Source organism: Falco peregrinus, chromosome Z (genome assembly GCF_023634155.1).
Source record: "Falco peregrinus isolate bFalPer1 chromosome Z, bFalPer1.pri, whole genome shotgun sequence".
NCBI classification, from domain to species: Eukaryota; Metazoa; Chordata; class Aves; order Falconiformes; family Falconidae; genus Falco; species Falco peregrinus.
This window is the reverse complement of record NC_073739.1, coordinates 63,832,303-63,855,937: the sequence shown is the minus strand read 5'-3', so window position 1 is coordinate 63,855,937 and position 23,635 is coordinate 63,832,303. Positions and strand designations below refer to the sequence as shown.

Here is a 23,635-nt window from a genome sequence, read left to right as displayed (position 1 = left end):
ATACAACCTGGACATACAAAAGTCCATAGTGCTCGAGTGGATGCACCCACAACTGGCAGATGCCATTCAAGACCATTCTCAATTACCTTTGAAAGGTCACAGTGAGCAGAAGAGGTTTCTGAGAACTGGAAGAAAGCCAAGGTGACCTTGGAAAGAAGGAAGATCCAGAAGAGAGAGGTCAATCAACTTCACCTCCATCCCTGGGAAGCTGATGTACCAAATAATCCTGGAAACCACTTCCAGACAAAGAAGGTAGCAGTCAGCATAGATTATGAAGAGAAAACTATGCCTGACCAACCCAACAGCCTTCTGTAAAATGACACTGAGCTTGGTGGATAAGTGGAGAACAGTGGATGATGTGTACTTTTACTTTAGCCAGGCTCTCGACAGTCTCCCAAAACACCCTTATTATAGATAAGCTGACATAGTACAAACTAGGCAAGCGGACAGTGAGATCAAAAAATGGTTGAAGGGCCAGGCCCTGACGGTTGTGATCAGTGGCATAAAGTCCAGTTGGAGGCCAGTCACTAGGGGTCAATACTAGATCCAGTCCTGTTTAATATCTTCATTAATGACCTTCATGATAGAACAGAATGTGCCTTCAACAAGTCTGCAGGCAATACAAGACTGGGAAGAATGTTTGATATGCCAGATGATTGTGCCACCACCTTTCAGAAGGACCTCACCAGACTGGAGAAACAGGCAAACAGGAATCTTGTGATGTTCAATAAAGGCAAATGTCAAATCCTGCACCCAAGAAAGAAAAAACCCATGGACCAGAACAGGCCAGGGACCAACCTGCTGGAAAGCAGCTTTGTGGAAAAGGACCCAGCACTCTTGGTGGACACTAAAGGAATCATAAGCCAGCAATGTGCCCTTGCAGCAAAGAAGGCCAACAGCACCCTGGATTGCATTAGGAAGACCACTGTCAACAGTCTGAGGTTTGTGATCATTCCTATGAGAAGAGGCTGAAAGAGCTGGGACTTCTCCACCTGGAGAAGAAAAGGCTCAGAGGGATCTCACCAATGCATAGAAATACCTGATGAAGCCAGGGGAAGGGACAGTAAAGAGGAGGAAGTCACTCTTCTCAGTGGTATCCAGCAATGGGGCAAGATGCAATGGGTGCAAACTGAAATACAGAAAACTCCATTCAAATCTAAGAAGAAACTTTTATTCTAAGAATGCTCGAACACTGGAACAGGTTTGTATATTGTAGAGGTACTCAAAGCTCAACTGGACACAAGCCTGAGCAACCTACTTTAGGTGACTGTTTTAAGCAGAGAGGTTGGACTAGATTATCTCCAGTGATCCCTTCCAATCTCAATAATTTTGTACTCAAAGCACAGAAAAGGGAACTCATTTGACAACAGCCATTCAAAAAAAACCCCAAGAGAATTAATGCAACATTCTTATTTATGGGTTTAATTTTTATGATTTCTCACTTTTGTTAATGTAATTTTTCTACCTCTCCTTTTTTTATATACTATTCCTAGTCCACCATAAAGCTGGTGGGGGTTTTGATGGGTTCATCAAAATCAACACCATTTATAGGCACATAACAGGTGAAAATTTTATTGAAAAATGTAATGCATTTATTCTTTGATAACTAAGATTTTCACTTTGGTTACTATGATTTAATGAGCACATTTTTAGAAATTCAAATACATGCACTGCGGTTGGCATATGCAAACAATATGCACAATTGTAACACGCAAAAAAGTAATCTTTAAGACAATCAAAATGTGTAGTCTTTCTTCAAATCTGTTCCCCAGTTTTTCCAATTTTAGAAGGAAGAGCCACCATAAGTAATGAAAACTACAATTTTCATTTGTAAATTTTCAGAGGGAAAAAATAGAAAATTCTCTTTTCCGTTTTGTAAAGTGACAGTATCAAGCTGGTCTTTAACTTCAGCTGGAACTTCTGCAAGTCTTCCACCCTGCAGGTATCCACTTAATAGTGGGTCTCTCCCAGCAGACATGCACTACATATGAAGTTTGTTTAATTACAACATTCCCTTGATATGCCCACTCCTCACTTCATAACAGTTTACAATGCTAGACTATAAATTGATACAGAAACTGACAGCCTATATCTTGTATAGATATTAAAATACAGAAGCACAGTGATTTAATTCTAAATTGTATACTAATCAGAGAAATAATACAGTACACAAAGGTTATAATATCTTTCATTTAATTATACAATATCTTTTCATTTTGTCTGAATGTGTGGTCCTAGTATCTTGGTATCTGCTCTGCTTTGGAAGGAATTTCTCCTCTATACAGCTGCATCTAAATCTGATGGGAGCCTCTACCTCAGCTCTCAGCCTGGTGACTGTACTATGTCTGAAGCACAAATCAGCAATTGAGATGATACAATAACCCCACAAAGCTCCTGCCTTTCAAAACAGAGCAGGCATCAGGATCACAAATTCAGGTGAAACGTTTTGAAGAAGTGCATTCAGTACTTCTACCTTGAAATGTGATCCACTCTGCCTTGTACTGTACCTCAAGCCAGTTTCTGTCCAGGAATTCTTCACACTGGCTAGGGAAGTGTGAGATTCATACATAGAAGACTGATCTTAAAAACCTGCTAACAGGAGCAACAAAAACTCTAATTAAACTGGTTTATATTCTTAACTTCCTGGGACTAAGATTCAGATATTAGTTGATGGGGTCACCATATACTTGAATAGATGATCCCTGTTACACCTCCTTTTGAACTAAATACTACACCTATGGAAAAACTTACACAAAACTGAAAATGGAAAAGAGCAGGCATAAAATCCTGTTACAGGCTCTCACGGCACATAAGCACTTGAAAATGGATGCAGTCTGTTCCATCTAGACACTGAAAAAAGTAAGTTGGAAGTATCCCTGAGCTAGTCCTCTTTCAGGCAAAATCCTGTGTATCATGTCTCTTCGAAGTGAAGGGTTGACTTATCTATTAGTGGTATCAGAAATAATGCAGTATTAACTGGTCCCAAGGGCTTTTATTTTTCCTTTATCAGCTGTTCAACAATGAATAAAGTATCAATGTGTAACTGTAAGTATGAAAGTCAGTAAGTATGAAAAAGTAATCCTCTAGATTTAACTAACAGTTAGAGAACTGAAACTGTGAAAGAGCACAGAGAACAATGGAAACTTATTTCTGAAAGACCTTGCTCTAACAGAACTGTACCAAAAATCCAGTCATAATAAATCCAACAATATCTCAATTCTGCAGATAAAGGCTGTAAACACAGTGCCTGAATGTCAATTTTATGCCAGCACATAACTGAAATTCAGCCTTCATCACTGCTGCTCCATGCGTCTTCATATGCTGGGTTTAAATGCTGTTGAGGCAGAGACTAAAAAAAAAATAAAAATTCTCTCAGTGGTTTGCTTAATTAAAAATACTAAAGTCAAATAAGGGCAATGCTAACAGCATTCCTTAAATTACTATATGCAGACAAACTATTTTGTCTCTCACGGATTAGAGACAGAATAAATTATGAAAAAAAATAGTACTCTAACTCCAATTTCACAAAAAATATCTGGAGCACTGACTCGAAGCTTTACAAATGTCTGATATAAAATATAACAGAGGGAAATTACGGTGTTTGTTTTGAGTCATGGATTTTAATTCATGATTTCCTTAACTGAGCACTACTGTCTCAAGTAGTCCTGGCCTCTACCCACTTCCAACAAATATTTCTCTCCTCCATCTCCTTAGGGTCAAGCTAAAGGGTTTGTGCAGCTATGCAGTGCACCGTATCACAGAGACTCAGGATAAAAAAAATTCTTGTTTATTTCTATCCTGGATTCAGATTCTGGTCATATAGGTGCTCAAATGGCTGTTCTGGCACTTGAGAGGGAGCAGAAGCCAGTGGCCTGTGGACAGCAGAACTGCTCCTTTCAACATCGGTAAACAGCAGCTGTAGCTTAACAGATTTTAAAACAATGGCACATATCACATATCTCCACCATGTCAAATTTAAAGGGGCAGTTCTAATCAGAGCTGGGTACATAATCCTGTGGGTTTTTAGTTTTCAGACTATGAAAAAACAATGTGCACACATCAGAATTCTCACTTACAGAAAAAAAATGTTTACTTCAGGTAAATTAAATAGATTTTGAGCTTAGGGTATCTAACTACTGAAGCCACTTTTTTCTTCTTTGCTTAAGTGTAGGATAGTTTATAAATCAATTGTCTTAAAGCAAAGAAAATGTTATAAAAAATGTATGCTTCTTATACTTCCACCATCCAAAATGGAAGATTTCAGAAATTTTGAAAAGTGGAACTTTTGTATGCTATAAGTTAAAACATTAATATATCCTGATTCTTTAACATTATTACAGTTTGCCAGACTTTGATTCTGTGAATGGTTTCAGTTCCCTAAAATTCAGGATTTTTTCCTCTCAAACTGTTCACTGAAATTTTTATTGCCCAGCTCTAATACTCAGAGAGAGGAAAGTAGTCTCTTCGAAAATTGCAACATATGAACTTCCCTGCAACAGCCTTAATGTCTTGCCAAAGATACTAAAATAATCTCATTTAGAACCCTCTTTATTATCTTTCTGCATCACAAATATTTGGGTATGGAGTGTGGCATCCCCAATCTTACTGTTTAATGCACAGTATATTCCTGAACAATTTAAAATACAATATTTGGCACCTTTCCAATTCCACAACAGCATAATCAGAGAAAAACAGTTTGGAAATTAAGGAAACTATAGAAGTTGAAAGACTGATAGACAAATGGCAAGTACTACTTTTAATTAAGCGAGAAGCTAGAATTCTGCAGAAGATTTTACTAGACTATGGAAGAAAACATCCTCTTGAAACCCCACAACAATAAAAAGATTGCACAGAAACAATAGGTGATTCTTCTCTTAGAATTGTTAATTTTGATGATGAAACACATACTTCATATTCAATTTCAACACCACCTTCTCAAGTATAACAGCCATAAGAAGTATAGTTCAAACTCACAAATTCATTACCTTTTCAGAAACGTAATCATTAACTGGCTCTCGAAGAGCTGGTATCCATGCAAGGATATTGCAATCTTTGCTACCACTATAGAGTTCCTTTAAAAAAAACAAACAAAAATTAACTTCTATACAAATTTACTAAATAGTGACATAGATACAACGTTGGGTGAAAAACATGTATGAGATACTGGTTAAAAACAAAGAAAAATATAAGATTTCTAACTTGTAACATAACCTTGATAAACATTATTTTAAATAATATGGAAACCAAGTAAGTTTTTATATTTTTCCCAGACTGGTCAGCAAAACAGCACTACCCACATTTAAATTAATTTTATTGTTTTTTCTTCTTTCCTTTCACATCTCCTGAAAAGACACCTATTCTAACAGTTAGAAAGCTTAGAGATGATTTATGTTCAATAGAGAAGAAAAAAGAAAAAGGGAAAAATCTTTTTTATTATTATTAAAAAATATGAAGGAACTCAAAAGCATCTAGTAATACATGTTAGAAAAGTGCATATGTATGGAACAAAGTAGTATTAAGTAAATTTAGTTTCAGTATGCCTAAGGAAGGAAAAGAACAAATAAAGAACAATTTGAAGCCTGTATCCTGTTGGGAAGGCAGAGATCAGAAAGACTGATTTATTATTTTTAATATAAATAACTCTTATTTATTATGGTAATGACTAAAGAATGAGATCCCATTGTGCAAGGCACCCTGCGAACACATGGAAATAAACAGTTTCTACACCAAACGGCTAATAGTCAAAAATAGCTTAGTTTTCTTCAGTCTTTATTAAAGGAAATACAGACTTCTCTGTCAGTTTAAAGTGAGGAAATTTTGCTAATGAGAAATACTGCACCAGCTTTGGAGTAGACTTTGTACTAATAATGCTTCTATCTTCCAAATCGCTATTTAAATGAATTCGCATAAAAATATTCTCATATGCCTTCAGTCTCAAATCATACTCCTGCATATTGTATGAAATGTCTGAAAACACTTAAGTATAGCCACATTTTCTGACTGCCTGAGTGAAACATGAAGTATTTTTTCTGTATTCAGGCTGACAGCATGAAAGCCTTGCTTTAAGCGTGTTGGCTTTTACACTTGAACTAGCAACACTGTGCATATATGCACATTATTGATACACTGATTCAACAAAAGCGCAATAAGTTACAGCTCTGTCTTTGCAAAAAGTCTCCTGTGTTATGTATATTTAATTCTAGAGCTGCATGAATTATGCTGACAGTTAGTGCAGGAACTTAATGCCTAATTCCTATAAATACTCATTTATTTATGTGGGTAATCTTAATCAAGAGAACTGACATACTCACTTTTGTAAAACTGGTCCCATGCATGAAGCATCATGCATAAAACACGTAAGATTAGTATTTAGAATTTTATGAGAGAAACATTCTACTTATCTTGTTTAAAAGAAGACAGGTCAAAGTTACACCATGGTAGAGGTCAAATCCCACTTTATCCTGTCAGCAGTACTCTACTTAGGCCTCCTGTCTAGGATAAAGAATGTCACTAGAACTTTAAAACTTCTTCTCACACCAAAATCTCTTTCTGAACAATGTCACGGTGACATCAGTACACTTCAATTTAATCTTTATTACCTCTTGTCTCACTTTCTGATCCTGGCATTGCAGTATCTTCAGTTAACATGCACTACATTGAGTAATACTTATAATTAATTATAATTATTACAGCCTGAAATGGTGACTCATACCTTAAGTCAATCAAAAGAAGAGCCACTGAGCTCCATGTATATTTATGGTACAGCATAGGACATACATGTATAATGTACCATAAACGTGCATAGAGCATGTTTATAGTACAATATATGGAAATACAATGCTTTAAGACTCTGAGGAAAGATTGCAAATAAAACCTGATTTAACTTTCTTACCACTGGATTTGCCAAATACCTTTGCAGAAATGTCATTAGCATTTCTTGAACAATAGAAGTATCTATAGATACTTCTATATATATAGATACAGAAGCAAAACTATTTCCTGATGCACACCTAATATTTTATGACCTGCTATTTGTGCATGTTTACTCCATTTCTTTTTTCTGAAAGGGAAAGGTAGGTCTTCTTTATGTAAATTTTAGCAGCTAATATGGCACAATGATATCTAATGTATTAGATCCAACAGTAAACATTATCTAAAAGATTGCACAATGAAGATTTCCTCTTCCACACCGCCCTTGAAATTACCGACCTCCTATTAAATAAATGGCTCTTATCAAAGGGCAAAATTCTGCACCTGTTCCTACTCAAGCAGACTAACATCTTATTAATTTTACAGAGATACTCATGTAAGAACAATTTAGGCCAATAATAACATAGTGGATTTCATGGCTCTATTCTCAGTACCTCAAAAGCCATACATACACACATTAACCAAATCTTACACCATTCTGTGCAGACAGCTCCACACAGTATCTCAAACACCACATAAACCTGCTAATTAATTTGGACCTCATAAGAACAGATAAAGACTAATATCATTGGATTGCAAATAGTTGCTTGGGTGTCAGCGATCATATTGATTATATGGCTCTGAGCAAACAGAAGACATTTTTTACCTCTAATACATAATTGTAACAATGTTAAAGCACCTTTCAAAGTCTATTCCCGTTACAAGGTGAAACAAAGATAACTAAAATACAGTTAATGAACAGAAAGAATATGATTGGCAGCAACAATATCAATCAGAAGCTTTGAGCACAGAAAAAAATAGCAAGAAAATCTAAGGACTGGGTTTGAGGGTAAGACAAAGCCAAAAATCACTCAAGCAGGGTTAAAGACAGCAGAAAAAGTCCAGAAGAGTATTAATATTAAGAAAACTCTTAACAAGAGAGACTCACTACTAGATGGACATGGTAGAAACTATGCATAAAAGATGTAGACCTTGTTTCGTATTAAGGTAGTGTACTAATTTCAAATGTAAAAGTAGGAAAAATGTTAGAAAGCCATCTGCTACACATTTCACTGGTAGATACATAACTTACATCAGAGAGACTTAGAAAAGTTGTCTAAGAATTTCTGGCTTGCTGAAATTAATTATGTTTTAATATGTATTGAAATACTACAAAGCTGAAAGTCAGCCAACGAGCCATTTGGGGGAGGTGGGGGCACAGCAGAGAAAAAGTGGAATGATACAATAGAAAAGGTGATTACATGGATCAGTTACTACAGAGTTAAGATACAGGAATATAAAAACCATTAGTCAAGCAAAACTGATTTTATTTACAACTAATAACTGAAAATAGAAATGCACAGCTTTGAATAACTAACATATTGATTTAACATTGCTTGCAAGAGTAAAATAAACCAGTTAACCATGCATTTTACACGTGACTGCATTCTTAGAAAATGAGTTTTAACTGGGAAATCATAATTTCTATTGGAATTATATGAAGACTGATGAATTGTCTCAAGACATAAATGAGCTATTTAGAAGTGTGTGTGAACGCAAATAGTCAACACTACCACTGCCTTTGGTGTTGATGCATTGACTATAGTAATGATATTCCATCAGAGTAACAATTGAACACAACTAAAAGCAAAGCATTTAAAGAACAAGAAAATCCAGTCACACTTCTGGAATATAGAACTGAACTCCGGAAAACAGTGATTCTGAAAGAGAATCGGGAATCACAACAGATAAACAAATCAAGTTGTTGCCAACATAAACCTACAGCTAAAGTGACAGATGCAGTTCTTGTGTGCATGCTCACAAGTGATTCTTTTCCAAGGATTTTAAAAGCCAAGAGACATTATACAGAGGTTTGCATTTCCAGGGCTGAAAAACCTGATTTACAGTGAGATTTAATGAGCCTCACCTCTTCAGTTTATCAAAAACACCACCAAAGATGACAATAGAAACACACTAACAATATTTGGGAAACTATTCTTAAAAACACAAAGGGCTTTTTAAGCTAGTCAAGAACAGTCCAGAAAAGACGTGCCTTAGTTTTAATGTGAATATTCCACCTTTCAGTGGACCTAGCACCTCACTGCCTACTCATGTCGGAACTGCTTTCCAAGTTAAGAAAAGCTTATTAGCTTGGGTTCCATTGCCCCATCTGTAATGTGTCCAAAATTTTCTGTAAAGTCCATTTCAGTGACAAGGAAGCATTCTTTCAGTCAAAGTTACTGTACTCAAAGCAACAGCTACCAGATAGACTTCTATGAGGTATAAGAGGTAATGAAAAGATATCCACGTGCCCTTTCTGCCTCAAGTATTTTTGCTTGGTGTTTCTCATCTACAAATGATGAGAAAGGGGGAGCTGGAACATGAAGTACAATCCTCAATACCTAAGGGCAACTATGTAAGAGCCTTAAAATCCTACTAATATCAGCACCTGAGGGCAACTATGTAACAGCTTTAAAATCCTACCAACATTCACTCTGCTCCTGCTGTACCACAAGCCATAAGAACAATCTGTTGTGAAGAGCTCATAATGACTTAAGCTTTTCTATCCTTAAGTCTTTTATTGCAAGAGAAAAATATATCACAGTCGGAGAGGAAAATTAAAACATAGGCAGAAAAAAAAGGCTGTCAGCATCATGAATTCCTGTAATGCTATGGTATTTCTTAACTGAAATGTTCTTAGATTAATTTAAGAAGCTCAACATGTTCTCAACACTTCATCCAAACTGTTCACAGATCCAGTAATTGGTATAACTACAGGCATTTGAGCAAGATCGTCTTAGCAAAATACTTGAGAAGACTCTTAGTACTGACAGCAATACTAATGCACTTCACCTGAATGCACTTCATCTTCTTTCTTACTGTGGTTAGTTTTAGGTATCTCAGAGAAAGACAAATGCCTCCTCTTCAGTCTTAGAGAAAACAGGCAGAAGCCTTAATACATATGATTTATTAATGAGAACGTAAGCCAAAAAAAATTACTATAGGTATATTGAAATATATATATGTGAGACAAAACGAACTGCGGAAGAAACCCAATAGAGAAAGGGTCGTCCCAAGAACTTAACCAAACTTTTCTTGCCTAGGCCACAGAACTCCCTCTTATGTCACTATCTTTGATTAAGTCACATCCCTGAAAAGTTAACACTTTGTGCAAATGGTTTGACAATCAACATAAATATTGCAGTTTGTCTGGAATGTTTTTTGTACTTTACTTACCTGAAAATTAGGTTGAAATACACAGCAGTTGACAGTACTATAATGTCCTCGAAGCACAGCTACTTGTTCTCCTGTGAAAACTGTATAAACAGCAATGGTACTGCCGTACGGTACAAAGGCAAACTCCTGATTACAGCCACAAGAGACTGTGAATTTGAGTCCTTTTCTACTTTCATTACAGACTTTCCCATAATTCACCTGTAAAATGAACGATTATGCAGTTAGCTACTAACTAAAGCTACAGGAAATAACTTTACATTAAAAGATCAATTTAATTTCTTATTTAATACCCAGTAAAATGAATTCTAAGCTTCCAAATGTTAATACAGTTCTTGAGATTTCCAATTACAGATGTCTATCAAGAGAATAATTTTTCTGTTCATTAAAGTTTACTCTCCTTAATAGTAATAGAAGTTCCACAGTCAGCAGTTCCACACTTAGAACTGCATGGACTGTTGTGTGCCAGTGCACCTAAACTATCACTGAAATAGAACTGTATCAGGAAGTATCACCTTAAACATTTTCCTAGATGAGCCAACATAATAATTTTCTCTCAGATATTGAAACTATTAAAATAACTCCTTCAACAGCATACACTTACAAACCATAGAACAGCTTGGTTTGGAAAAGACCTTTGAAGGTCATCTAGTCCAACCTGCCCCTGCAATGAGCAGGGACATCTTCAACTCGATCAGGTTGTTCAGAGCCCCATCCAACCTGACCTTGAATTTTCCAGGGACAGGGCATCTACCACCTCACTGGACAACCTGTTCCAAGGTCTCAACACCCTCAGGCCCTACTAAAAAGTCCGTGTCCATCTTCCTTATAAGCTTCCTTTAAGTACTGAAGGGCTGCAATAACACATCCCTGGAGCCTCCTCTTTTCTCCAGGCTGAACAAACCCAACTCTTTCAGCCATTCCTCATAGAAGGTGTTATATCTCTCTGACCATTTTTGTGGCCCTCCTTTGGACCTGCTCCAACAGGTCCATGCCTTTCCTGTGCTGAGAACTCCAGAGACGGACACAGTATTCCAGGTAGGGTCTTGCCCAAGAGGAGTACAGGGGCAGGATCACCTCCTTGGACCTGCTGGCCACGCTTCTTTTGATGCAGGCCAGGTCACGGCTGGCTTTCTGGGCTGTGAGTGCACATTGCAAGCTCGTGTCCAGCTCTTCATCCACCAGTACCCCCAAGTCCTCCTCCCCAGGGTTGTTCTCAATCCCTTCATCTCCTAGCTGGTATTGATACCAGGGCTTGCTCTGACTCAGGTGCAGGACCTTGCACCTGGCCTTGCTGAACATTCTGAGGTTCCCATAGGCCCTTTTCGAGCTCATCAAGGTCCCTCTGGATGGCATCCCATCCCTCAGGTGTCAACTGCACCATTTGGCTTGGTGTCATCTCCAAACTTGTTGAGGGTGCATTTGATCCCACTGTCTACATCACTGATAAAGATGTTGAACAGTACTTGTCCCAATACTACAAGATTTTAGTCCACAGATTGAACAAAAATTGATATACACTATATACACCCTGAAAGTGCCCTTTGTTTGCTGGAGTTCACTGATGTTGCAGAAAAATACATTTCTGAATTGTATATGCCAGTAGAATGGCAAAGAACAGAAGGATCAGCCTAGACAACACAAGAACTAGTCCTAAGGATTCCTCAGCCAGTCATCCCTTACTTGGAGAAGAAGGAACAGAGGAAAAACATCTGCAATGTAGGGAAAGATTCTGCATCTCCTCCTCATGAGTTAGCAAGGAACAGTAGGAGATGAATAGGTAGTATGAAAAGAACCGAAGGGTAGGCAGAAGGATGGCACAAATAAATGGCAAGAAAAAGACTCATGAAGAAGGAAAGAACAACTTGTTAAATTACGAACTATTCAAGAGTGATAAAAAAAGCATGTCTTCTAATCAAAGCTAAATCACCACTAAGAAATTCAATATTGTTCTCTATAAGGGCAGCTGGGTTAGGAACAAATGCTACATTTCTACGACCCAGCTTCTGAGGTGTGTGGAAAGCCTTGCAAATAATAGTAGTTTAAGAAATATAGCTTATTAGCATCTGTATTTAAGCCCTTGACAAGACCTACAGAGATAAAATTCTCACCAGACGTTGACAGTGGAGTTTCCAAACATGCTAGGAAATATTCCAGTTAGATATATCAGTCTACTTATATACTATATCAGACATCAAAAGTGTATTCATGAGAAAATACAGAAATATATTCATGAGAACAGTACAGCTTACCTCTAAAAAAACTTAATTAAAAGAAAGCATTATAATTTGGACAAATAAAAAACTTACATGTATTTTTTTTTCCATGAAGAAGTCCACTACAAACACTTGAAATTCACACATTATTTCACGATTTAAAAGTAGTATTTTTTCTATTAACAGTATTTTAAATTTAAATTCTTTAATACTACATAGTATTATATATGAAATATTTTGCTTTCTAATAATATTGTCCTACAACTTATGCTCTTAATTTCTGCTGAAAAGCAAGAGATTCACTTATACGTATAATGTTAGCAAAGCTCTCTGGGTTGATTTTAAAGCTCCCTACCTAAACGTCATGGCCTAGAGTTAAAAAAAGAAGAAGAAAAAAAATCCTAAGTATGAAATCTCTTGACTATAAGCTAACAGATTTGTAGTTTATCAGGTAAATATTCTAATACAAATGTCTTGCTTTTTTAGGTTCTTGATCCATACTACATCAATTACCTGAGTCCAAAGTTGAGGCAAATGTAAGTATCAGTGATCTTGAGCCAAGCAAGGAAGAAGACTACTTGTTGCTCTATTTTTAATGTTCTTTCATAGCAAAGAGCACTCATGTAAGAAAAGTATAATAAAAAAGGAGTCCTGAGAAAAATTTCTCTCAATTGTCATAAAAATGTATACAAAGAGAGTTTTGATTACCATACAAGCAGGTTGATATTTTTTCATATTGAGGGGATATTTTCACGAGATACGGAGCTTATGCATGTCCTTTGTGGATAATACTGCTCGTTTTTTAAAGACAGTGTTTATAAATATTGCCTGTGTTAAGTCTTGTTAAGGCTAGTAATTTTAAGAGGCATATTACTCTGCTGATAAAAAGCAATTAAACTCCTTTACACAGCATATGAGCTGTAACAGCAACAATTCCCAAGCCACAATACTGCTCATAACAAAGGCGTGTACAATGAAAGGGAGGAGTGGAGGCTGGGAAAAGCAAATTATACGGATATACTCAGTGTAAGTGTTCCTGCTTGACAGAGAAGCAATGGAAAGAAAAGCATGCTGCCAAAACAAGAAGAGAAGAGAGATCTTAAAAACTGACTTTGTCCCTTGAGCACACAGACAGAAAACCTGCTTTTGTTTAATTTTCCCTATACTCAGTGAACCAAGGCTTTCTATTCCTTTTTTAATAAAGGACATATGCAAGATGTGCACAACTCCGGCATGCATTTCCCTTACTAACTGAAACAATCCACCAGGCCCTGAATCCGCTCATTGCTCAAAAAAACTCATATGCATGGCTTAATTTCTATACCTTTTGAAAGACAGAAAAAAGTTACAGAGATCAAAAGGACTGGCTAGTAGGGAAAATACAGTGACTATGGTGTGAACCTTTATCTAGACATGCATTTATTTGTCTTCTAGTGCCTTAAAAATTGTTTTATACAATACCTCTGGTCAGTGTGAAAATACAGTTCTCTGGAAAACATAGTTCTGGACTTGAAAAAGTAAGGCAGGATCAAGCCATTCCACACCAAATAAGAAAACTGCACAATAGCCTATGAAACAAGTCAATGAACTAACAGGCACAGAAAAACAAAATGCAGTGATCCAGCTGGTGACAGGAGAGTGAACAAACTGTATTATCTACTTTGGTGATGGTGATTTGAAGACAGAGAGATGCCTGTATATGAAGTGCTGAGAACAAGCTGGCAAATATTGGTAGCATGGAGATAGAAACATCCTTTCATTTAAATGTCTACAAGGAATTCTTTTTGCTGTGTTCTGAAACTCTGCAGCAGAGGTAAAAGATTTTTACGTCACAGTAAAATTTCTTCCTTACCTGATAGCAACGATGGGCTATAATTACAATTGGCTAAAATTCCATGGAAACTGACTTACCTAGTATGCTCTTCTTTCAAAATAAACATAGGGAAAAAATTCTTTACAGAACAGAAAATTAAACCTGGGACCTTCAGCAAAAAACAAGCCATAGAAAGGACTGTAGCAGCAGTAAAGATTTAATTTTGATGCCCCACCCCCACCATCATTTGGTTGCAATGCAAATGTAGAAGGATAGATTTTTTTTAACATTCAAATACAACTCCTCAAAACAGGCTCCACAAAAAAACAAAGAAAGTAGCAAAAAAGGCAGTCAGTAAGTCAGTGAACCTCTCAGGTATGGACTGCCCTGTAAATAACATGCTGACAACTAAGAGTTTAAACAAACAAACAAAAAACTCTACCATCACTGTATATTAAGGTTTTCATCACTGTCCGGAGTGTTTTCAGCTATGCTCAGGAATTAATGAACTTAAAGTTACTATATTCAATTTTTAAAGTAGAACCAGGCTTCTTCATACTCTGGGAAAAAAATGCTCACAAAGTCTTCTAATTATGAGATTAAGCAGCTATATCATTTATGAATATTAATAAATACCTGAAGTTGTTGTAATTATGATTGCACAAATTACAAATCTTCTAAAATCAAATGTAAATGAAAGCATAACTGAAGACCCCTGAAAACTTACTAATGTGTTTTCTCCAGTGGAGCTATTCCAGAGTCGCATCCGATCATCTGTGCCAATGGTCAACAGATGAAGTCCATCATTCATATAGCATAAACCATTAACTCTCCCATTGTGAGCAGTGCTTGCTGTCAGGAAAAAGAGCTGGTTGAGATTTCTACAGTAGAATTATTATTTTGTATACACATTTTTATTTCTGTGTACATAAATGGTAACATATCAGTAAATTACTACTTCTGGTTTATAAAAGCAGCTGGCTGGGGACTGGTCGCCAGCGGTGCTCCTCAGGGCTGAACTCCAGGGCCAGCTCCGTTCCATGTATTTACCAGTGATCTGGACGCCGGGGTTGAACGCACCATTGCAAGTCTGCTGATGACACCAAGCTGGGAGGTGCTGCTGGCTCTCTTGCGGGAGAAGATCCCTCTTGCAGAGGGATGCAGGCAGACTGGAGCACCGGGCAGTCATCAGTGGCATGGCTTTTAACGAGAGCAGATGCCAGACTCCGCAGCCAGGATGGAGGAACGCCCGGCACAAGTACGAGCTGTGAGCTACGAGCGGGGGCGAGTGGCTGGAGAGCAGCCCCGCAGGGCGGGCCCCGGGGTGCTGGCTGAAGCAGCTCAGCGGGAGGCAGCACGGGGCCCTGGCAGCCAGGGGGGCAAACCCCATCCTGGGGGCACCAAACACAGCGGCACCGGCCGGTCAGGAGAGGTGACTGTGCTGCTGTATTCAGCGCTGCTGTGGCCTCCCCTTGAGCACCCTGTGCAGTTCTGGGCCCCCTGGTTCAAGCAGCACGTGAAGGTCTTTGAACGCGTCCAGGGGCGGGCGGCAAGGCTGCGGGGGGGGGCGGGAAGGCACGTCCTGGACAATGCCCTTAGTACTACGCTTTAGCTGTTGGTCAGCTCTGAAGCAGTCAGGCAGCTGGACTACATAACCATTGTAGTCCCTTCCACCTGAATATCCTATTCTATTCTGTATTATTTACAAAATACTATAAAGGAATTCCACCGAGTTCACCCTGCAATACTGCACATTCTTAAGTATGTTAAAGTAGTTTAAAACCAACTTAGCACTACCCAGCAAACCTGATTGTGGTGCCCATAAATTAACTCACTAAAAATGGGCAAGTTATGTATTATACCGTATATACACAATTCAGACATACCTCTTAAGTAAAATGTGTTATCTGTTTTTCAACGATTTTATAAAAAAAATTGTTAATTGCATTTGGTTTGGTTCAGCTATATTTCAGTATATTCAATATCCTAGTCTATGTGATTGCCACTGGATTATCAAAAAATCATCTTGAACATGTCTGTGAAATTAAGTTGAAAAGAAAGTTGTTATATTTGAACAAGACAACATGTCATTCAAAGGAATGTATAAAATGGCATCAATTACCTTGGGAGTTACATAAAATTTTGGTTTTCTTAAAAAAATAGTTTGTCCAAACACTTCCTTTTTCAAAAGTCTTAGATTTCTTTAGAGCATTTGCATCTCTAATTTCTTGAGTTAAAATGAAATTTAAAATTGTTAAAACCAAACATCTATATTACCACACTATAATATACATAGTAGTGAGCAGAGTTATTAGAACAGATACTTACTGCTACTTCATATTCTTTAACTGTACATTTTGGAAAATTAGTTTGATTATACAAAGACTTGCATGTATTTTTCTACATGCAATTTAAGTTGAACATAACAAGACAGATTGACTTGTAGCTGTAATAACTATGATTTATGCTATGCAAATCCCTTTGTTCAGAGCCATGACACTCAGTTTCTGCTTTGTGATTCAATTTCAAATACTATGTATTTCTACCTCAGAATAGTGACTCTTCAAGTACTTGAAAAGTCTGCCAAAATTAAGAATCTTTTGTCCAGAATTGATCAGAAACCATGAACTATAATCTAGAGTTGAGAAGCTTTCCTTTAATTGAGTTTTGGTTTTGTTGTTGTTGTTTTGGTGGGGTTTTTTTTGAGTATCAAAACGTGACCTTAATATACATAAAATAACATTAACGTAGCTAGTAACTGCTACAAGGCACCATTAATGCATTTGACTGTAGTGAAAGAAGTGTAATTTAGCTTCCTGTTACATTAAATGCAATCATAAATTTATACTCTGTTGTATACTTTATGCAGTACGAAAGGAATATAATTGATTTTATGGACCACATATGAAAAAAATATTCTAGAGACTTACATTGGAAGCAAGACTAAATTAAACAGGAAAGGAATGTGCTTTTGTGGGTTTTGTTTGTGTTGTCTTTGTTTTTAAAAGATGGTAATTAACTGCTGGAACAGCTGATGAAGTATGAAGAGATTGCTGTTTGTATGAAACCTGATCTACAGCAGGAATGGATTCTTCTGCCCATAAAATGGATGGCCAAATTTCCCATTTTAAGGAGAAAAATATTTAGAACAGATACAATACTGATGGCCAAGGAGATCTCTCTAAACAAGATCCTCAACCACACGCAGTCTCTACAACAGAAGTAACGTAATAAAACTGAACAGCCTCTGTTACTGTCCTGGTTTCAGCTGGGATAGAGTTAATCTTCTCAGTAACTGGTGCAGTGCTGTGTGTTGGATTTAGTGTTGGAACAATGTTAAGAACATCAGTGTGTTATCAGGTGTTGCTGGGTGATGTTTATCCTGAGTCAAGGCCTTTTCAGCTTCTCAGGCCCTGCCAGTGAGAGGGCTGGAGGGGCACAGGACACTGGGAGGGGACACAGCCAGGACAGGTGACCCAAACTAGCCAAAGGGACATTCCATACCATATGCCATCGTGCTGAGTATATAAACTGGGGGAAAAAAGAAGGACAGAGGGGACATCTGGCATTATGGTGTTTGTCTTCCCAGTTACACATGATGGAGCCCGGCTTCCCTGGGGATGGCCGAACACCTGCCTGCCCATGGGGAGTGGTGAATTAATTCCTTGCTTTGCTTGCATGGGCGGCTTTTGCTTTACCTATTGAATTGTTCTTATCTCAACCCTCGAGTTTTGCATTCCTTTCTGATCCCACTCCCCATCCCTCTGGGTGAGGGGGGAGTGAGTGAGCAGCTGCATGGGGCTTGGCTGCCGGCTGGGGTTAAACCACAACAGTTATACAGTAGGTAACAACTGGGTAATCGCTACTGTCCTTGCTGGTCTTAGTATTCAACGTATTTATGAAATATAACAATGCTTCTAGTTATACATGGATTACCAGTTACATTCTGTATTACCTGCCTCAGAAGATGCTTTGGACTTCTCTCCATTGTGCTGATCCAGTGTACTCAGACATCCAGATGCTTTCCTCACATCCCATAAGTTTACTTTACTGTCAGCACTAAGAAAAACAAATTTGCACACATCAGGGAAATTGTATGCACCCAGGTTCAATAACTGCCTTTAGCCAACTCATCTGGCAGTCACCCTGGTACAGCGACCATTCTGAGCTTCTCATCATGCAGTCACATCAAAGCCAAGAGAAATTAATGAAAAGATTTTAAGAGACATCAGACATTCATTTATATGTATTAATAAATACAGCTAGTACAGTACAGGCACTTAAGTTCAGAGTGAACCTTGCACACGTACATAGGTAAGGAATGAACTTGCTAATTCTTCTGTGACTCAATGGTACCTAGAGACTGCAGCATGGCTGTCTGGGAACTCAGACTCTTGCTATCACAAACGTATAGTATAACTGGCACAGAAGTTGGCTACATACCCATAGGCTGGATAGGCCTCTATGCTGTTGTCATAGTGCTATAGCAGAGGAACACTGAGAATTGCTTCTGTAGGAACTCACTGGCTTTGTCTATGTTACCAGGGTGGCACAAGGAGGGAAAGACCAATGTTCATGCTGCTGTAATTCATTCTGGTTCCCAGCATTCCAGTAATATACTTCTGTGTGCACCACAAGACTCCCAGCTACATATAGGAGGTAAATTAGTGGAAAAGACTGTTTCCCCATATACTAAATTACCAGTGTAGAGGTACTTATTGAAAGTATTCAGACAGCTATCAGCAACTTAAATGTCCTTTTGGAGAAAAAAACCTGCAAAAACATAAATCACTTTTCACGCCAGCTGAAAGAAATAAAACTGCATCTCTGTGATCTACAGCTAGAAAATACACCCAATCATGCTGCTTCTTAGACAAGCAGTCTTTCAACTGAAGTACTACATGCTTTTGTGTGTTCTCAAGTTAGATCAGTGTATTAGTATTGGAAATACATATAGTATACATACACCAGCTGACCAAGGCAAAACCAACTATTGCTTATTACCTGTTCTGCATCTGACAAAGCTAATGACAATTTTTTTCTTTTGTGCTCCTCTCCACTGCAGATTGATTGTGTTAGCTTCCAAGAGGTACTGCAACTGAATATGCTGACAAAATATTACTTTCCTGCAAACAAAATTTCTAAGACCATGAATATAGATATTGCTGAGGTTTGAACTGACTGTAAAGTGAGCAAACAACCACAAGTAGCTCATTGAAATTTCTTACAAAGGCATAGAGAGCTTCACTATTATAAAAGCCTACAGCTGTTCATTTTTGATGATGCAGTCTTCCATTAGCTGATCTTTTCTAGCCAGTCCTACTGAGCAAGAATGAGCTTATAATGTTCCTGCCTGAAACTGAAGTTTGTGAAAGACACACAGAAAACACGTCTCTTCTCTGACTGTTCCAGTCTCCTGCCATAACTATAGAAGAGCCAAGCATCACAAAGAGAAATTCAAAATAATGTTTCACATGCAAGCCACATAAATCCCAATATGTATTTTCCCTCCCCTGAAGAGATCACAACCAAATATGTACGTGTCTTGGAAAATGGTCACATCTCCTGATATGCAAGATTAGTCTAGATTCTCTTTTTAGCAGTACCAGTCAGTTACTCTTCACTACTTCTTTATTATCTCAAGTGTTGACAGCTCTTGCCTGTATTTGTCTCAGCAAATGGCAAAATGGAGTTGTGTTGTTAGGAACTAGTAGTCCAACTACAGTACTGAATTAAGTAATGGACCCATAAGAAACATGTTTAACATGCAATTATGATACAGTAACATGATGACATTGGTAGATGCAGTTTATAGTTACATGACTTTGAAGCAAAATGTTTCAGAAGACATTGATAAGTCAATATTTAATAAACGACATTTGCTACTATTTCTGTTATGGAAAAGCAAAGAAAAAAATTTTTGTTTGCCAAAACAAACAAAAAATCACACTTAGAAAATTTCATTACTACGTTAAGCCTTTCAGAAACTTGGCATCAAAAGCCAAAGGTATGCAATTCAATATCAACTTATTCAAATTTCACTCTCAACTTATAAAGCAGCCTCTCTGCAATTCAAAAGAAAAAACATGCCAACAATAAACCTGAGGAGAGAAATGTCACATTATAATCAAAAGCTAATATATGCAAGTGTTATATATATATAGATAGATTTATATTTATATATATATGCAAGTTATATAAAAACCAATATATGCAAGAGGACCTTTTAGACTGAAAATGACTGCAATGAAAAGCAAAAGGGCCTGGGAATAACAACATATAACTCATACTCACTGAATTACTGTAGCTTGGAAAGTTATTACCCATCTGCTATGCTACCCAAGTTATGCTCTTTGATATAATTATGAATCCACCTGAGAGTACTGAGGGAGCTAGCGGAGAAGCTTGCCAGGCCACTCCCCACCATTTATCAATAGTTCTGCTAATTGGAAAGGTCCCAGTGGACTGGAGATTAGCCAATGTGAAGCCCACCTACAAGAAGGGCAGGAAGGAGGATCTGGGGAACTACAGGCCTGTCAGCCTGACCTCGGTGCTGGAAAAGTCATGGAGCAGATCATCCTGAGTGCCATCACGTGGCATGTGTGGGACAGCCAGGGGATCAGGCCCAGCCAGCATGGGTTTGTGAAAGGCAGGTCCTGCTTGACGAACCCTGTCTCCTATGACAAGATGACCTGCTAGCTGGATGAGAGAAAGGCTGTGAATGTTGTTTGTCTACCTGGACCTTAGAAAAGCCTCTGACACCATCTCCCACCTCATTCTACTGGAGAAACTGTCTGTTCATGGCTTGGATGGCTCTTGGATGGGAAGAGCCTTAGGAAGGCTCTGCAGAGGCATCAGGACAGGCTGGGCCGATGGACCAAGGCCAGTTGTATGAGGTTCAACAAGAAGTGCTGGGTCCTGTACTTGGGTCACAACAACCCCACACAATGCTACAGGCTTGGGGAAGAGCAGCTGGAAAGCTGCCTGGCATAAAAGGACCTCGGTGCTGGGTGATGGCTAGCTAAATATAAGCCCTCAGTGTGCCCAGGTGGCCAAGTAGGCCAACAGCACCCTGGCTTGTATCTGAAACAGTGCGGTCAGCAGGACTAGGGAAGTGATTGTCCCCTTATAGTCAGCCTGGTGAGGCCACACCTTGAATACCATGTTCAGTTCTGAGTCCCTCACTTCAAGAGGGACATAGAGGTGCTGGAGCATGTCCGGAGAAGGGCAACAAACCTGGTGAAGCATCTGGAGCACATCTTATGAGGAGCAGCTGAGGGAACTGGGATTGTTTAGTCTGGAGAAAAGAAGGCTTGGGGAGGGATTTTATTGCTTTCTACAACTACCTGAAAGGAGGCTGTAGGCAGGTGGGGGTAGTTTTTTTCTCCAAGTAACAAGTGTTAGAGCAAGTGGAAATGGCCTCAGGTTATGCCAGGGGAGGTTTAGACTGGATATTAGGAAAAACTTTTTCACTGAAAGGGTACTGAAGCATTGGAACAGGCTGCCCAGGGAGGTGGTAGAATCATCACCTCTGGAGATGTATAAAAAAGTGTATTTGTGGTGCTTAGCAATATGGTTTAGTGACGGAGTTGGCAGTCCTGGGTTAACGGTTGGACTTTATGTTCTCAAAGGTCTTTCCTACCTAAATGATTCTATGATTCCATGAATAACGAGGATGGTACTTTGAGCTAAATGTGTTTTACTTTGTTATAAAACAAATTGGCAATGCATGCACTAAAACAGTAAGATGTAAGTATCTCTACAGTGCTCTCTACAAATCTCTACAAATATGACTTTCCTATACCTTTAAGTGCAATTACCATTTTGAATTTCTGTACAATCTTCCTACAAATAAAGCACCCCTTGGATAGCTCTTCAGGCTTAGTTTTTCCAGGTAAGATCTACAAAACTGAACAGGTCAAAGTAAGTGAGATTAAAAGTGCATTTGAATTGTAAAACACATGGAGAATGAATACAGAAAATTTTAACGACATTTTTAGTGCATGTAGCAGTCCAGCAACACTCTACCTTGCTGTTGCCAAAACATATTCATGACGTGTGGACCAAGATACTGCCAGTACTTCTTGCCTGTGACCTAAAAATTATATGAAAAAAGATTATATATCCCATTTTACATAAATAACAAAGTAAAAGCAAAACCTACTAGATCCACCAGTCCAGAATAATAATCTAAATTATAATGTGAATGTTATGAAAATATTATTTTGGACTAGAGGTTATTACTCCTCTTCCTCTTGCCTGAGTGGGATTGCAGTGAGCTGGAAGTGATACACAGTGTTACATGTGTATAACCTTTGATAACAAAGACAGTTTTGCCTATGCAAAACACATAACAGCACAGTAACAGCTACTGAGTTTACCTTAGATACTGCTATTAAATTTTGTGTTAGCACTGGCAATCTCACCCACAGAAAGAACCTTCCATTTGTTTTTCTTCAAATTCTTTCAAAATGTTTAATAAAAAGTGTATTTACCTTATGTACTTAAGATTAAAACTACATTCAGTTTAGCCTCAAATATTCTTTTTCTGAATTTGAGATATTTTTCCCCTAATTAGGTCTGAAATATAAAAAGATTAAGATAAATGTCTTCTTAGCAATGTCATGCCCAGTGCAGCTTAGTGGCAAGTAATACAGATATATACACACACGCTTTAACTTGGATAGCTTTAAAAGTGTTAAACAAATACAGACAATAAGTGCAAAGTGTCCTAAATGGAAAGGACACTATTTCTAGTAAGAAGTATTTCTAATAATAGAAATACATTGAAAAATAAACTAATTTATACAAATACATTTTTGCTAATGCAGTTTAGAGCTATGAGACCTTATTTCTGGTACACCTTCCAGTAGTTCCCCTTCCATTACCTGAAGTAATCAAAGGGCTGCAATGCCCAGGATAATGAAAAAATCTCCATAATACAGTTATTACAGGATACACTAGGAAGACTCAGGGCAGCCACATTTATTTGGATCCATTAAGTAAACAGCCAAGCATTTAGCTCCATTTCAGCTGCTAGAGTTAGCCTATGTGAAAAATATTCACACCTATCTTCAAGACACTATTGAGTCCTTCAGGTTCTGTAAAGAATGATTAAATTATGTGTAGTGGAGGACAATCTCCTTCCGCTTGTTCCTCTGATACTGCACTTGAGCTAATTGTACCAGCCTGTGTACAAAGACACAACCAGCTTGTGCCTGGAAAGCACTAACTCTTGTGGCAAAATTAAGAAGCCTGGCTGAAACTAAACTGATAGATTAGAGAACTATTTTTGTGTCTGCACTCCCTGGTGCTCTCAGTTCTAGATACAGAACATTGAGACACCCTTTGTGGCTGATTCAGTTCAGCTCTGCATCACACCAAAGCACCTAGGCTGCTTTAAGACTTAAGGTGGCCACTGAAGAAAGAGCATTTGCTTATTGCTGTGTCTGAGCTAAGGCTT

At 38.0% G+C, this 23,635-nt stretch overlaps 1 protein-coding gene across 11 annotated transcripts in view; it reads right to left on the bottom strand.

The window, feature by feature from the left end:
* The window catches only part of ERCC8 (ERCC excision repair 8, CSA ubiquitin ligase complex subunit), a 40,501-nt gene that overhangs the window by 4,718 nt on the left and 12,148 nt on the right, over positions 1–23,635 (bottom strand). For 2 of the 11 annotated variants that reach the window (XM_055791456.1, XM_055791457.1), the window contains exons 7-12: positions 22,201–22,267; positions 18,128–18,231; positions 14,900–15,024; positions 10,147–10,344; positions 4,986–5,072; positions 2,474–2,589 (exon numbers count right to left, since the gene is read on the bottom strand). In XM_055791456.1, the coding sequence (XP_055647431.1) occupies positions 2,545–2,589; positions 4,986–5,072; positions 10,147–10,344; positions 14,900–15,024; positions 18,128–18,231; positions 22,201–22,267 (626 nt within the window). In that variant the 3' untranslated portion in view covers positions 2,474–2,544. Of the gene's footprint in view, positions 1–1,039; positions 1,130–1,556; positions 3,350–4,985; positions 5,073–5,107; positions 6,493–10,146; positions 10,345–14,899; positions 15,025–18,127; positions 18,232–22,200; positions 22,268–23,635 lie in introns of those variants that run through there. The other 9 variants (XM_027791239.2, XM_055791451.1, XM_055791455.1 and 6 more) reach the window with 8 other exon arrangements.